This window comes from Patiria miniata, unplaced genomic scaffold, assembly GCF_015706575.1.
Source record: "Patiria miniata isolate m_02_andy unplaced genomic scaffold, ASM1570657v1 HiC_scaffold_28, whole genome shotgun sequence".
Taxonomy (NCBI): domain Eukaryota; kingdom Metazoa; phylum Echinodermata; class Asteroidea; order Valvatida; family Asterinidae; genus Patiria; species Patiria miniata.
Window position 1 is genome coordinate 555619 of NW_024037067.1, and position 16575 is coordinate 572193.

At 41.8% G+C, this 16575-nt stretch overlaps 1 protein-coding gene across 1 annotated transcript; it reads left to right on the forward strand.

Moving 5' to 3' along the window:
- The first annotated feature begins 13870 nt into the window (after positions 1-13870).
- On the forward strand, positions 13871-15756 carry LOC119735043. Its single transcript, XM_038208732.1, has 3 exons — positions 13871-13979; positions 14656-15076; positions 15279-15756. The coding sequence occupies exons 1-3, from the start codon at positions 13871-13873 to the stop codon at positions 15754-15756; spliced, it is 1008 nt and encodes a 335-aa protein (XP_038064660.1).
- Positions 15757-16575: the final 819 nt, after the last annotated feature.

Here is a 16575-nt window from a genome sequence, read left to right on the forward strand (position 1 = left end):
AATTCGCCCCCTTATTGGGAGGGCGAATCAAAGAGAGCTTTAAATTGTAAATAGAAACTTGCCCTATCAGGTTGGCGAGTCAAATTGTACTTTAAATTGCCAACAAGATAGTGAGCTTTAAATTGACTCGCCCCTTATTGGGAGGACGAATCAAAGAGAGCTTTAATTTGTCAAAAGAAACCTGCCCCCTTATTGGGAGGGCGAGTTAAAGTGAGCTTTAAATTGTCAACCTAAACTCGCCCGCTTATCGGCGGGGGGGGGGGGGGGGGGTCACAAATGAGCTTTACATTGTCAACAGAAATTTGCGCCCGTATTGGAAGGGCGAATCAAAGTCAAGCTTTAAAATATCAACAGAAATCCGACCCCTCCCCCCATTATTGAGCAGGCAATTCGAATTCAGTTCTCAATTGTCTACAGAGTCCGCCCCATATTCAGAGGGCGAATCAAAATATCATATCAATTAAATATGTTCCCTTATTTGGAGGATAAATCAATATAGTAGAGCCCCTAACTTTAAAAATCCGCCCCCAATTTTTGTAGGGCGAATCAAAGTATACTCCTCAGTTAAAATGTCATCAGAAATCCGCCACCTTAAATGGGACGATGAATTTAACCTCCAAGTTGTCCACAGAAATCCGCACCTTATTGGAGAGGGTGAATCAAGAGTGCTCTAAATTGGCAAAAGAAATCGACCCTAATATTGAGAGGGCGAATCAAAGCTGGGAAAGTGAATCGAAGCATTGCGCTATGATCAAAGTAAGCTCTAATCTACTTTTCAACAGAAATCCGATTACTGAATCACTCTGGAAATATGCAACACTTCACAGGGTTTATGTTAAAAAATAATCTGGACAAATATCCAATAGTTTGGTGATTGGTCATTCTTTTCTAGAGTGATTTGAATATTCAGAAATAGGTGTACTCAAAACAGTTTTGTACTCATTTTCAGAAGTATGATTGCCACTTAATTCAGTCAACAAAAAACAACAACCCATACAAGTCAGTTCATTATCTCTTGGTTGGTTGATAGAGCATTCATACAATTACTTTTCCGAAGTACAAAACAATAGTCTTCTCAAAAAAAAAAAAAAAAAAAAAAGGTAATGTAATGTCAACCTTATAGTACTCAAACATATTATTCAATAAATTTCATCTATGACTTAGAAAAGTTTGTACCCAATATGAGATTGATGTGTTTATTAGTCATAGTCATTAGTTTTTCTTTATCTTATCAGATCGGTGTTTTTTTAGAACGTCAATAGTTATTTCACCTTGCAGTCGCACGTTTGTGGATATAACATTTCGCTAGTACACACGATGAAAGCTGTTTTGAATAACAAATAGTTTATGAATTTAAACTCGTTTTTTTTTTGAACAGTTAATAATATGGACTTGTGGTATAGATTGTTACGACTTATTCCTTATTCTTGGACTTACAATCTAGCTTAATCCTTAATGATATAGTCCTAAACGGTAGTTGTAGTAATATTCTTGTAGTTTTTGCAAGAGACTGGGTGTGTTTCGAAGTATCGTTTTGTAATTAGTCCTAAAACGGACGTTGTCGCAAGATGGCGGCTATCGCCGATCTTTTGGCGGGAATTGCCATTTCAGTGGTTTAAATGATTTATACTTGTCATGCTTTAGCCATCCCTTTGATATTTCATTTAGTAATTATTGTTTAGCATTAACTTTCAATTACTTGGCTTAATCGTCCATGGAGACATATTTTACATTTAGATATTTCTTATAATTTGTCATGTAAATTTTATTTAGGCACTCTATCCTCTGTATTTGAGGAGACAACATTTGATTTACTCTTCTCTTCATTTTACAGAAATAAAACAACAGAGATAACAGAGAATTTTTTTCAGCCGTTCCTCCTATATGAACAACTTGTGCGCATCTGCTCACGGAGCCCCGTGACCCTACGCTCAGCGCATGAAAATGACAGGAAAACAGAGCCCTCATTGCAAACTTTTGTCAGTAAAAAGAAAGTACGTCTATGTTCCTCACCAACTCGCTACGCATTTGAAATTTCAGATTATTACCTGTAGATTGGTTATTTTAACAAATATATGATGCACGAGGAAAATGGGCTTTTTCACTCCAAAAACGGGCGTAAAACATCAAAATCGGCAAAGTCAATGGAGGTCAACAAGATTATTGATCATTTTCCGGTGGGTGTCTCACTAAACTAAACGGCATAGTCGTTTTCTTTGTCCTACAGACTAAACTCGCACTTCTGAATAAACTACATGAAATTTCCTTTCCACTCATATAAGAATCATTTTGATTGGAAGAGTGGATGAAAGGGCTTTTTTGCTTCCAATCATGGAACGTCTCTCTTCCATACCATGACCTGATTATAATATGCAACGTGTTTCTGTAGTCTGGCTCCATGCATACAATAACCACGCGTGTATTGGTAAGTTGAACGGGGAACAAGGTCAGGCCACGCGTTCGTCTAGCCGCATTATTGAAGCACCCGTTGGGAAACTCTTCGTTGTGTCCTCTTGATTGTTCGTTTTTCACCAATTCATGATCAACGCCTTAAAACTACAGTTTTCAGTGCATGAATATACCTTCATACCACAAGTTTTCTGTTATTTACATAACATTCTCTTGATATCGATAAAATGAGTCTTTGTGCAGTTCATGTTTGTCGGACCATAGCATATTAGTCCCGAGAGGGGTGTATTTGTGCATATGGTTTGCGTTATCTCGCCTTCATAGTACAGTCTACATACGTATCACATTAATAAGGGGTTTGCTTATCCAATCTTGTATTACTACCATTGTGAGTGTGCTAAAGAAACATGAGTATTTCTTACATTAAAACTTCATTTAGCTGAACGTTTTTTCACTCCAAAACTTGTATTGTGTACGTGTACATGTATATGCTAAATAATGTGCACGGCAGCTAGAATCCCTCATTGTGTTAAATGGTCCGATCCATTTGAACTGTTACGCAATGATTGTGAGTGCTGTCTTTACACAAGGTCCGAGCCCCACGCACCCAGGGCCCGTGATGTATTGCACAAATTCCGGGCAAAGTTGTTCATATATTCCCATTTCGACACCGATCCCCCCGGTGTCACAGAAGGAAGTTTTTTTTCTCCCTCTTTTTTCTGCTACTTCGACATGCTTCTGAAATATGTAACAAAATGGCACTTGGGCCACTAGGCCGACTTCAACAAAAAAAAAACTCTGGCCAATCGGTTTTTACTAAACATGTTGTTTTCCATAATCACCCGTATAGGCATAGCCGAATGCTTCTTCTCGAAGCATGGAATAATGTCTGCCTTCTCTGAATAATAACAATCAAGTCTCAAGCCCGCGGGAACAGGGGTGCTCTGGGTGCTGCAGCACCCAAACTTTTTTGATTGGGGTTCCGGAATATGCTTCAGCACCCCCTACTCCCGGGAAAAATGTGTGTTCCAGCCAGCAGTGTTCTACGACGATGAAATTGCTCCGCTTCGCTATACAGTATATATGCTTGCTCTACAAATATCCCCTTCGTTTTGTTCCTTTCTAGTTTCGCCGAGGCTAAGCGCAGCGCTTCGAAAGTCTAGCACAAACACTGTAAAATATCAAGAGGAGGTATTTCTAAATCTTCAGGCAGTGCAGAATCGATATTCTTTCGAGGTTCCCACAATATGACATGTCTGTGAAATTTCTGCAATGACGGAAGCTTTTGACCCGAAAGCAATAACCTCAGCCATGACAATGGTGTCAAAGTTGATTATGCCTGCCAGGATTTTTTTCTTATTCGATCTTTCAATAGGGGTAAACGTTCATACCTTTCCCCTGAAGGTTTCTTTTTCATTGAAAAGTTCCATTGACGTTGCTAGCATTCTGTACTCAAGATTAACAAAGCAATGTTCACCGTGACACATCCCCAACATAATAAGAGTGGGACAGGTTGTTATTGAAACTAGTCATGCTTTACGCCAATTCCAGTGTAGTTTCGTTTTAATAAAAAGCTATTCATGCTTAAGGCCAAAAAAAAAGTCTCCGGTTTCTGGTATGCGCGCGCGTCGCTGTAGCCATGCGCTTTGGCAAAATGAACAATTTTTTTTTCAATAATAGATGATGTCTCAAAACCGCCAAACTCACTGGTTTGACTGGAATCCTGCTGCTGCACAATTTTAACGTGTTTTTAGATGGGGTTATGATCGAGAATTAAGCTTCATGTGGCCTCTCTGGACTCCCATAAATTTGCACTAAGTTTAGTCGGGCACCATTTGCAGTTATCGGCATACATTTGAAGCAAAAAAAAAAGAGGTTAAAAAAAAACGCCGTGTCGCCGCACCATTTTTTGGGCAAGCTCCATACCAGAAACCGGATTTTTTTTTTTTGCCTTACCCTCTGCAAGTTTTTTCTCATAAAAACCCAGTAGACCGATAAATCCTTGCTAGCCCCAAACTTGCCATGCACCCATTCCCTGTACCAAACAAATACCACTGCAAATATACCGAGAGCTATACATCGTTTGGCGAGTTAAACCTATGTGAATATTTTTATGAACAAAAATTCATCCGCTTCCACTAGGCCAAAAGAAGTCTCCGGTTTCTGGTATGGAGCTTGCCCCAAAAGTGGTGCGGCGACGCGGTGTTTTTTTTTTTTTTACCTGTTTTTTTTTTTTTTTGGCTTCAAATGTCGGCTGATGACTGCAAATGGTGCCCGACTAAACTTAGTGCAAATATATGGGAGTCCAGAGAGGCCACATAAAGCTTATTCTCGATCATAACCCCATCTAAAAACACGTTAAAATTGTGCAGCAGCAGGATTCCAGTCAAACCAGTGAGTTTGGCGGTTTTGAGACATCATCTTGTATTGAAAAAAAAAACTTTTTCATTTTGCCAACGCACATGGCTACGGCGAAGCGCGCGCATACCAGAAACCGAAAACTGTTTTTTTTTTGGCCATATGGATTTTTTTTTTTTTTTTTAGATTAAGCCTAATGTGAAAAAAAAATAGTCTGTCACGAGTCAATATGACCGATTAGGCTGGCGTTTATCGCCACCAGTTTCAATAGCATGAGACGACTGGGAATATTTATATTCCCCAAGGACCGGATGCTTACCCATCGCAGGTTGATCCCCGGCTTATGATGGTACCCTTTTAAACTCAAGGGTGGAGAGAGGCAAGTTGGAATAGAGTGGCACAGCATATACCCGGCAGCTTGATTCAAACCCATTACCCTCTGATCATGTCATATAAAACCCTAACTACTAGGCTACATGTACTCCCCAAATGAGATTGATGACTTACATGTAGTTTTAATTCATTATAGAGAAATCGTTTTCACGAACATTTGTCTTTAATGTAAGAATGACTTTTGACTTTTGTTAGTTGGACTACCCCTAAAAGGGCCGGTTGGGGTTGGCCGAATTCTCCCCCCAATCTGTATCCACAATACCCAAGCATTTTGGGTTTTTTTTTAGGGGGGGGGGGGTGGGGGGGGGGGTTGACGCGAGCTGTCCTGATTTTTTAGCCTCGACTCTTGCGTATCGTTTAAAACCAAAAACCTTAATTTTGGAACACGGTTCTTGAAAAATTGAATTCCCCTATATACGTAGTGTACACATAGCAGAATAAGCATTGGTGCATACAAATAGTTTATTAATGATAAATAATAATTTGGGAGGCTAATCATCTTTACTCGCAGCTGGTATGCTGAATTGCAAAGGACGTGGCTACGACGTGGTCGAGCCGCGCGCTGGCACGTAAAGGCGCCTACGGCTGCCGGCCACATCAACCCATATAATGACCACGGAGCTCAGCCTGAGATCGAAAGTGTTGATTTTTTTCGGAGGGAGAAAATCGGAGAAAAACCATCCTGGTACAGGAGAGAACCAACACACAACTCTCCTCACATGCGATCCGCCAGGATTCGAACCGTGGTCACCTTGGTGATAGGCGAGTGCTTTACGCACAAGCCACCCATGCAACCCAATTAATTAGCCATCATTCCAAAAACCTTCGACGTGTAGTCATGATATTTCTTTGGTGTGTTCATAAAAAGTTGTTCTATGCATGTAACAAGTTTGACAATTGTTCGTCACTCGATAGCAAATATCTGAAAGGGGAGCAGAATCCACCCCGCCCCGCTCCACCCCCCCCCGGAAATTATCAGAATAACCCGCCCTTTAAGAGTTAAAAGCAAGATCCAGAAAAGAATGGTTCTTGGTTTACTCCTTTGAAATGCACACCTGCTTACCATCAAAGGGCGAAGGCCCTCTTCAGATAAAAATGATTTTTTAACCCACCTGTGTTTCTGTTGAAACGGTATGTACAATCATTTTGATTTTTATGCAATTTTGATTATTTGAAGTGACTTGGTAAGTCAATACTATTTTCACTTTGGGAAGGATTCTGTCATCAAATCAGTAATACCCCCGTCACACCGGAGGCGCGGTGCCACTACGGTTTTTGGCCAAAACCGCCATCATCGTAGTGACACCGGCAGAAGTTTTTTCATAGTATTCCCCTACCCGTGAATACCCCCGTCACACCGGAGGTGCGGTGCCACTGCGGTGCTTGTACGGCATAAACCGCAGTGGCACCGCCATGATCGCCGTGGTTCTGTAATGGTTCCGTCATTGATCGCCGTAGCACCGCGGAAAACTGTCAAAACCGCAGACCTTCGCGATTGCACAGGGGTTGTACTGCGGAGGCACGGCGGTGATAGAGGTCCTACTGCAACCCACGGTGGCACTGCGGAAGTTTTGAACATGTTCAAAGTTTACGCCGTGCCACCTCCGGTGTGACGGGGTATAAGCAGTTTTCAAGATAATTGTGGGCAATTAAGGGCTAACAACATGCCAACATGTCATTCGTTTAGTTTTCAAATGTGTGCATAAAGGAAAACGGAGATGAGCAATGAAATACTATGAAGAAAAGGATGCTCGGAAGACGTAAAGAAACGAAAAAAATTACAATAATAATTTCAATTACTGGAAATGGATACCTTCTAGGGAGGCATTTCCCCCTAGAATCATGCACAAGCAATCGTTCCTGAATGGCCCCGTGATGTTTTGCGTCTTGAGGAATCGATCTAGTCTATTTGTGACTGGAACAAAATGTTGATGAGAAATATGACTTCGAACATTAGGGGACATTCATAAAAATATAACTTGACTTCCCAAGTTATAATGTTCGATGATATCTACTTCAGGGTACATTTTCATGAATTTACCCAACACTCAGATAATGATCAACTGTGAAAATAAACTTACCTTTTTAAAGTCTTTGTTTCTTCAAGTCTCTCAGATACGCGTTCTATGATATGTGCCTTCAACGCTGAAGTCAGTACTACATGTACTAATTCCAAATCCAATGACAGCTTAATACATAATGCAAGTTGAGTGACGATGTTGTTAAATAACGTGCGCTTAAGTACTGGAAATGGTTGACATGCTTGAATAGAAAACTTTAAAAAAAAATAAAAGATTTTTTTGGCTGTGCTCCCTGGCTGTCACGGTTGCATGGGTAATCATTGAAACTGCTAGCGTTCATTAACTTCTTTTTAACCCACTAGCCCATTGGGGCGCAGGGGCTCATCTCTTGTTTTGAACTCCCCATGCAAGATCGTGACCGTTTACTTAAACAGAGAAACAGTGGACCCAATATAGAAGGCGCCTGTTAAATGGTCAGAATCTCAAGGTCAAGACGCAGTCTTGTTTTGAATAATTATTAACCGAATCTGCTTGTATTGGTATAGACCGTGGTTGTGCAAGGGGCTTTTTTCCATAGAATAATTTCTCGGAGGCAGATGACCGTAATTATACAAACAAGGTGCCATTTTGAAAGACATATTTTCCAGTGTTGTAGTCGAGGCCACAACCTCCGAGGCCGAGGCCAAGGCCGAGGCCACAGCCTACGAGGCCACAGCCTCCGAGGCCACAGCCTCCGAGGCCACAGCCTCCGAGGCCACAACCGCGAGGCCAAGGCCAAGGCCGAGGCCACCACCTCCGAGGCCAAGGCCGAGGCCAGCTATCAAAACACGTAATAAAATATAAATCACTAAAACAAGGCTAAGATTATGTTGGAGTTTTAACATCTTTTTAGTTGAATTCACTGAGTTTTGGAGTGCCTGGCTTACAACTTTACAGCTTGCAATGGGTTTCCTCTTGTAGGGGGTCCGGCGAATTTTATTTTCTAAAGGAAGAAATCTCAAGTTTTGTATCACTGAAAAGCAAATTACACGACAAAGTCAATGGCGTTTGAATCAGGCTCATAGGTGTTTGCCCTTTGGAGATACTACAATTTAAATGGCCAAATGGTGAGTTTCTATTCTGTAAGATTTACAATATTTACTTTTAGCATGTTTTATAAATCTTATTTTCAAAACCTATCCAAATGCTTAATATCATAGGAATTCCCATTAAATAAACAACAACTTGATTTTTGAATCAGGTTTTAACCACTCATAACCAAAAAGTTACGATCCCCCCGACCTTTGCACTGTCCAGGCTTGCGCCGAGCAAACACCGCGATGCGACCAGACAGTGCCAGACGGCCCGCCGTTATGCACGGGCAAAGTATAGTTCCAGTCCCGCTCCGCACAACGGGATAAGTGTTCACGCATTATCAATAGCGCGGTACCAGACAAAGTCTGGCAATGGCCAATCCCGCTCCAAACAACACGGCAACACGGAACATGCGTGCATGATAACACTCAGTTCATCAAAATGACCATGAATTCTCGGATCATCCGATTTGAATCCAAAGGCTTCGAAGAATCTTAAGATCATGGCAAGAGGTAGGGAGTCCAGAGGTTTTGGCCGTATATCTGTAACCACGCAAAAATAGTCAATTTCAAACCGTGCTTTTACATGTAATAAGTATCAACATGGCTCTAAAAATACAAAAAAAGTATCCTTGTACCACGAGGAATACTGACTCCTATTATTAAAACATTTATTCAGAACTTTGCATTCATTTGGATGGAAAAACGAATTCTGAAATCGCGCTTTCCATATCGACCATTTGCGCCAAACATTACCGTGTGAGCCGGAACTTTCATTTAAATCACTGTGTAAAAAAAAAATCTACTTGATAAATCGTAACTGTTTTTATCATATCTTTATGAAAAATAAATGGTACAGACTAGTACCCTAGATTGTACCCAAAAAGTTCAGACTTTTACTGAAACAGTGGCCCATAAAAAGAAATGATTAAGCTTGCCGCACCTTGCCGCAAATCATTTTTAAAGCTATAGTCCATCATTTGCAGCCATCCGAAAAGTAACTGGCGTAATTACTGTTGAAAAACAAACTTGGTTGAAAGATAGTAAGGGAACTAAACTCCCTGTGAAATTATTCTTTCTGGGAAGCTGTCATTTTGAAGTAATCAACGAAAGAAGGCATTTCCAACGGTGATTCTTAAGAAGCACCGTAGGAAAATTTAAATTAGTAGTTCGTTTAGTTATTCAGCGCAGCGCGCACAAGTATTAGAACGACGCACACACGCGCGCGGTTGTTATAATTCGTATGATCAGTGCGCGACGCCGCGTATAGCTGCAATTCAAAACAATTCAAAACATGATTCAGTAACTTTTGATTTGAAATTGAGATCTTAGAATGCTGCTTTTCTCGGAATGTACAGCTGAAGCTTAGCTGAAACTTCATCAGGTTAGTTGCTCAGTATCCTTCATTAGATTTTGAACACTTTTGTTGCTTCAAACGAACAAAATGCACTAATTACAAATGATGGACTATAGCTTTAAAGGTCGGGGTACAGAGGCGAAACGAGAAAATTATGTACAACACTGCAACCAGACTAGTCTACTACCACATGTTATTGTACGCATACAAGGGCGGATCCGGGGGGGGGGCAAAGGGGGCCAGCCCCCCAAAAAACGAAACCATTTTGTTTGTTTTATGTTACATCGCAATAAAGGCAGGCAATGAGTACACCACCATCTTTTCCTCAAAAAAACATTGGTTAAAGTGGTCAGAAATTGCCTCAGATCGCACCACAGAGCATCTAGAATCCGATTTTTTTTCGGGGCCCTTAAGCGGGCCCCGAACCCCACGCCGTATTTTTTTTGACCCACTTTTTTGGGGGACCCAATTTTTTTTGGCCCCCCCAAAAAAATTGTGTTCTGGATCCGCCCTTGTACGCAGATGGGATTGGTGCCAGACTTATGTAGTCTGGCACGCGGTAACAGTTATAACGCTTGCACGCACGTAGAAAGCTGAAGCGCAGGCTAGGCGAAGATGCTATACGTGCGTGAGTACGTTCAATCGCAACCATTTCCAGTTCATTCGTGCGTAGATTGTATATGCGTTCGTTTCACGGAACCCACTGCGGCAGAATCTCGAGGGTTTGATACGGTAGAAAATTGAAATTAATTAGAATAGAAAACACACCGAAATGGGCGGCCTCGAGCCGGCCTCGACCGATTCACCGAGGCCCGAGGCCGAGGCCGAGGCCATGAAAATCGGCCTCTTGGCCGGCCTCGAGGCCGAGGCCGGCCTTGAGTCCTCCAACACTGTAAACAAACCCCCATTGCCGATCCACTATGCAAAGCTATTATTCTTTACTTAAGGAGAACACACAATAAATAATGTATTCGTTTGTTCTCCATCATAACATCACTCAAATGAAGTCCAAGCAGAATGTTTTAAACTTAACCTGTTAAAATTTCAGCACATTGAAATTACACTTTTCGTGAAAACAGTGAAATGCACAAGAAAGATGAGTGAATGCCAGCACTCTTCATCTCCACAAATCTGTCAATTAATTTTGATGTTGCCATATGGAGTTATTTCACTGGTTGTTTGGTACAAATACTATATATAATCAATGTCAACGTTTTCATAATAATTCCGAGGGTTCCTTTTCGGATAAATGCAAGTGATCCTCTATGCCTTAATAAGGGAGATGCCGTCATTCGTCATCCATACCAGTTCACGTTATATTGGCATTTTAGAGTTTCGGCGGACACTATCGTTGTATGAGGGTGTTAACTGGAGAGGCTCAACTTGTATTTATCCATTTCAAATGAAGGTTCATGAATTTCGCTGCTTTAGCGAATCGAATTATTGAACACAAATGTCTACAAAGTATTATTTCACTACAGTTTTAACTGAATCACTAGACATGTGTTTTTTTAGAGTATTCTTTTTTTTTCTGGTAAAAGTAATAATCCATGTTAGACCAATCATTTATTGGATAACAAATACAACATAGTTGGACGTAACCCTTGATTTTGAATTTCAAGGTCATTAAATTGTTCCAAAATTAAGTGCCACCAAATCTCACGAAACATCTTCACCGTTAGTTTTTCGAACGATACAATTTCTGGCGAAATAATTTCACAGGACATCTTTTACCATGCCCATTTCATTAACTTTTAGCACGTTTTCTTCCAGCGAATTTCCACCGAAAATCTAGGCGACATGCACTTTAGAGTATACTGGTGTCTGCAATAGGCCTGGTTCTTTATAATTCTGACTCATAGCGATCTGTCAACGTCTAGTAGTTTCACCATTTTGCATTCCGCAGTTTTCAACGCCGACTTCATGCGTGATTAGTAATGCCTGTGAGGCCATTCGCCATGAACCAGCAGAATGGAAAGGGTTCAATAGAAATCGTCGGTTGTTTACATGACAGTGGTTATCGAACCATGACATGGGAGAATACCCGTGACAAAAGCATGTTTTTCTGCAACTGTATTCCTCGTGTCGCTGGCCTGTAGTGAATTTTCACTGGAAAAGAGTGTTTGTTCTCTCTTTGGAATGATGAGAGTATAGATCTGACATTTTTAGTTTATATTCAGTATGTTATATAATTAAGCTCAAAATAACAAATTGAACAATTTTGCGGCTCCAAATTTGAGGTGGGCTATTAGCTTCGGTCCAAAAATTACGCTACCGGTTTTATATGATCGAAAAGAGCATTGCTCATAGCGATTTTTGGCAAAGTATGTACGTCTAGAGTTGGAAAATGTGTAATACTTTTGCAGTGTGAGCGGTGGCACTTTTTTGGGTGTTATCACTTTTCTCCATAGACTTTGTACACAATCCTTTCTCCATAGGCTTTATACCCGTTTTTCCTCAAAAATATAACTGACTTGCATGATGAGTTTCGCGTTCACTCTTTCAGTTTCGAGTTGACCATGGCTTTGCATGGTGAAGATACTAATGAAAGGTTTGCGGAAACACCATGTGCGAATAATTTCTCAACTAAGAGAATGGTTCTGAAAAGAACCAGAGGTATAAACTCGACGTTCCGGTCAGTATGCTCTGACCGTCTTCAGGAGAGTGCCTAAACTCTAAGAAAATGAATACTTAAGTAGCAAAAGGTGAATTCAATGGAGTGTGAAGTTGCATCCTGTGAGGATGCAAAGTAGACAGGATCCTAGAGCAAGCTTGGTGCCCACTGAAGTGGAACAGTAGGGTTGCAGTGTCAGTAGAGGGAGGACCTAGGGTATAGGAGACCCATCAGTCTAAGGTAGTATATGGAACGGTCCGCTGGAACGGTCTAACGGAACGTTCCCGTTCCGACTTTTGAGACGCTCCCTTAGCGAACCGAATTTTTGAACATGAATGTGTACAAAGTATTATTCCACTATAGTTTTAACTGAATCACTAGACATTTTATTTAGAGTATTTTTTCTGGTAATAGTAGTCATCCATGTTAGACCAATCTTTTATTAGAAAACAAATACAATATGGTTGGACGTAACCCTTGATTTTGAATTTCAAGGCCATTGAAATGCTCCAAAATTAAGTGCGACCAAATCTCACGCAAGATGCATGGAGCATGTACTGTGTTCCTCATTGTAATCAACTCAGTTTCATATCTCATTATGTGCAGAATATTGTGTAGTGAAAAGGTTATTGTCCCTATTGAATTCCTTTTGTTCGTATTGATTTCTGTTTTGTAGGAATCCATTGGGGTGTTGGGGTGTTCTGGATGGATAGTACCTTTGGCGACGGGCAACCGCCCATGTTTATGGGGGCTCTAACCACTAGTTCCAACAGTTCACCCTAGCTCATGTATGGCTCCACTGAACTACTTGTGTACGGCAGTGGCCACACCCCGGTATCCTGACCTCGGCTGGTCGGCTAAACTACATGAGTAGACCTGTATGTTGGACTCCTGTAGGTGAGGGACCTCTCCAGTCTAGTACATACAATCTGTATCGGCGGAATAGGCAGGCTTGGTTGATAGGCTTGTTCACCTGGTTATGATGGCGTGCAGTACTTCTTTCTGTGGTATTCCTTAAGAGTGGTTTGGAGATTGTCATTTTCCCTGGCGTCACACTGAGTATTCAGCCTCTTAAAAACATGATGAGTTCAGCCTTCAGCACCAGGGTTAAAGCCCCTGCTTCAAATCTGCCCTCTCACGGAACTATTGACACTTTGTCTTATTACGACGGCGTCCGAAACCCTCTTGGGAGGGCATCATCTGATAAAAATAGTTTCCGGAAGGGTCTTGCTTGACCTAGAAAAACTATCCTTTTTTGATCAGCTTAATTGTCACAGTCTCTCTTCGCTGTCATCAAGAGAGGAACTTAATAAACATTATGTGACTACAATTTATCTGTTACCTGCATCCAAGAGCACTGTCAAGTGAATCGACCTGAAGACCCTGATATCCGAATCTCTAGTTTAGGATCATCAACCATCTTCACCTCTTCCGCAACTCGGAATCGACAAGGTGCAGCCGTTGGTGGTGTAGCAATAACTGTTCAAACATCACTGCTTCCGTTGCTGACGTCCATCTCTAAGATCAACGACAGAATTATGCTCGCCATCTTTAAAGACAATCCTAAGACATACGTTGTCTCCTTTTACTCTCCCACTAACACCAGTGATAAGGCGTCTATTACTGGGTTCTACAAAATGTCTCAATGACACCATTGCCTCCATTCCCCTTACATGCCCTTCTTGACATCGGATGGGACTTCAACGCTCATGTTGCAAGGCAGTTCTCCTACCACTCTACTACCAACCGTAATGGTCAGCTCCTCAGTGACGTTTTCGATCGTAACAACCTTTTGATTGCCATCACACTATTTAAGAAGTCCTCCAAAAAGCTCTGGACTCACCGTTAACCTAACAAGTACCTGTCACAGATTGATTTCATCCTGTGCCGTAAACGTTGGAAAAACAGCATCCTAGATTATCAAGCTTTTCAACATCTGATCCAATTGGCTCCGACCATCGTATAGTATGTGATAAGATAAGGCCCAGTCTTCGTTCCACAAAACCTACTGCCCGTCCTAGACTGAACTGGTCTGCAACGCATTCAGATAAAGAACTTGCATCCTCTCTTGAGGACCGTATCACCCATGAGTGGTCCTCATTGTGCCCTGACGACCAATCTTATGGCTCTTTCGTCAAAGTGTGTGAGAGTGTTGGGAAGTCTCTCCTTCCATCGCAAACCAAACGACCACATACCATTGCATCATCTACACCAGTCAATGTAGCTCGAACAAATGCACTCACCTCTTTACAAACCAATCTTCCTGCTGCTCAATCCAACCTCAGCAGTGTCTATGCCGAGCAAGAAGACTGCAGAGTCAACAACATCCTCAGTGCTTTTGACGATCGGGAATCGACCAATTCCATCCAAAATGCCTGGAACTGGTAAAACAGCTCTCTGGTAAACGTTCAAACACCGTTTTCATTTAAGATAATGATCGACTTGCCTCTTGGAAATCCCATTTTGAGAACCTTCTCAGCTCTGGTAATGCCTCCAATGACCCAGTCTCCATTGATCCCGTCTTTGTTCCGAACCCTTACATCCGAACTGGCAAATTCTCCGAAACAGAGGTCAACATAGCCATTAAACAAGTGAAGCTTGGCGAGGCTTCTGGTGTGGACAACATACCTATTGAAGTTTCGATGCTTCCTAAACTTAAGAAATATCTCACACGGTTCTGCAATGCAACCCTTGAAGGTAACCGCCCTCTAGAATGGGGCCTGTCCAGCATCGTCCCAGTTCCAAAGAAAGGGGACCTCACCATCCCAGACATTTACCAGGGAATCAGCCGCGCTCAAACTGCTGCCCAGACAACTACCAGGGAATCAGCCTCTCTCAAACTGCTACCAAGGTATACAATCGACTACTTCTGAATCGCGTTCGTCCGGAAGTTGAGAAGATACTCCGTCCCAATCAAAGTGGCTTTCGGCCTCTACGTCTAACCTCTTCTCAAATCCTTGCCCTCAGGCGCCTTATTGAGGAAATTTGTAACCACCAGAAGGAAGGTGCCATCATTTTTATCTTTTTCCGTAAAGCATTTGACTTGTTGACAGACCAACAATGTTTAAGATCCTGCATGCTTGCGGTATCCCGGAGACCATTCATGCTATGAAAATTATGTATAAAGATACAAGTGCTTTTGCTCTCACTCCTGAAGGTGAATCTAGTTCGTTCTCCGTCAACAATGGAGTTCTTCAGGGTGATATTCTCGCCCCCTACCTATTCGTCATAATTCTGGATTATACCCTGCGGACAGCATTAAATGTCACCGATGGTCTCACTCTCTCACGCCGTAGGAGTAGTAGACACCCTGCCCAATACCTATCCGACCTAGAATATGCAGATGACATTAGTCTGCTTGCTGATACCATCCTTGATGCCGAATCTCTCCTCCACAAAGTAGAAGCTTGCTGCAAGTCCGTTGGTCTCTCTCTTAATGCAAAGAAGACTAAGTACATGGTCATCAACCCATCACCAGCACAGCTCATAATATCGAGTGTAGAAAAGCTCAAGCTGCTCTGTTCTCACTGACAAAAGTATGGAGATCCTCGATCTCCAAGTCCACCAAACTTAAGATCGTCAAGACCTCAGTAGAATCCATCCTCCTCTACGGTTGCGAGTCCTGGACCCTGACCAAAAAAGATCTCTGCATCAATTGATGGTACCTATACACGGATGTTGCGGGCTGTTCAGAACGTTTCTTGGCAACAACATCTCCCTAACTCTGTTCTGTATGGAACCATTCACCCTATCTCCACCACCATCAGACATCGTCGCCTTCGGCTAGCCGGTCACGTTTATCGACATAATGAGCCAGCTAGTCAAGTTCTCCTCTGGAATCCTGAAGCCCCTCGACGGAAAGGTCGTCCAAACATGACCCTGAAAACATCCATCAAGCTATAAACTGGTCTGAGTGGTCCATCTCTTTCCAACACTATGCTCGACAGGGACAGTTGGGCCCAACTCATCAAGTCATCATGAAAATGAATGAATGAAAAAGAAGAAGGATTCCATTGAAAGACATTATACTCACCCTCAGTTGTCAGCAACACCATGGACAATTTTAATGTTAACGGTAGTGTTACTTTAAAAAGAACAATGAATAAAATAACAAATAGAATAAACAACGGGCTTAGGTGAGTAATGCTCTTCTTTTTGGGGAGCATTTGTTTAGTTTAAAAAAAGTTCCTTTTTGTCCTTCGATGTCCCGTTTGACAATGCCATTCTTCAACGGCTTTGTTTAGTACACTGTATGTTTACCGCTGGCCTCAAGCTCTGCAGTGAATGTGATTCCTATTTCGCGATACATGTCAGATGATACTGCAGTTCACATATCCTTTACACAAATAT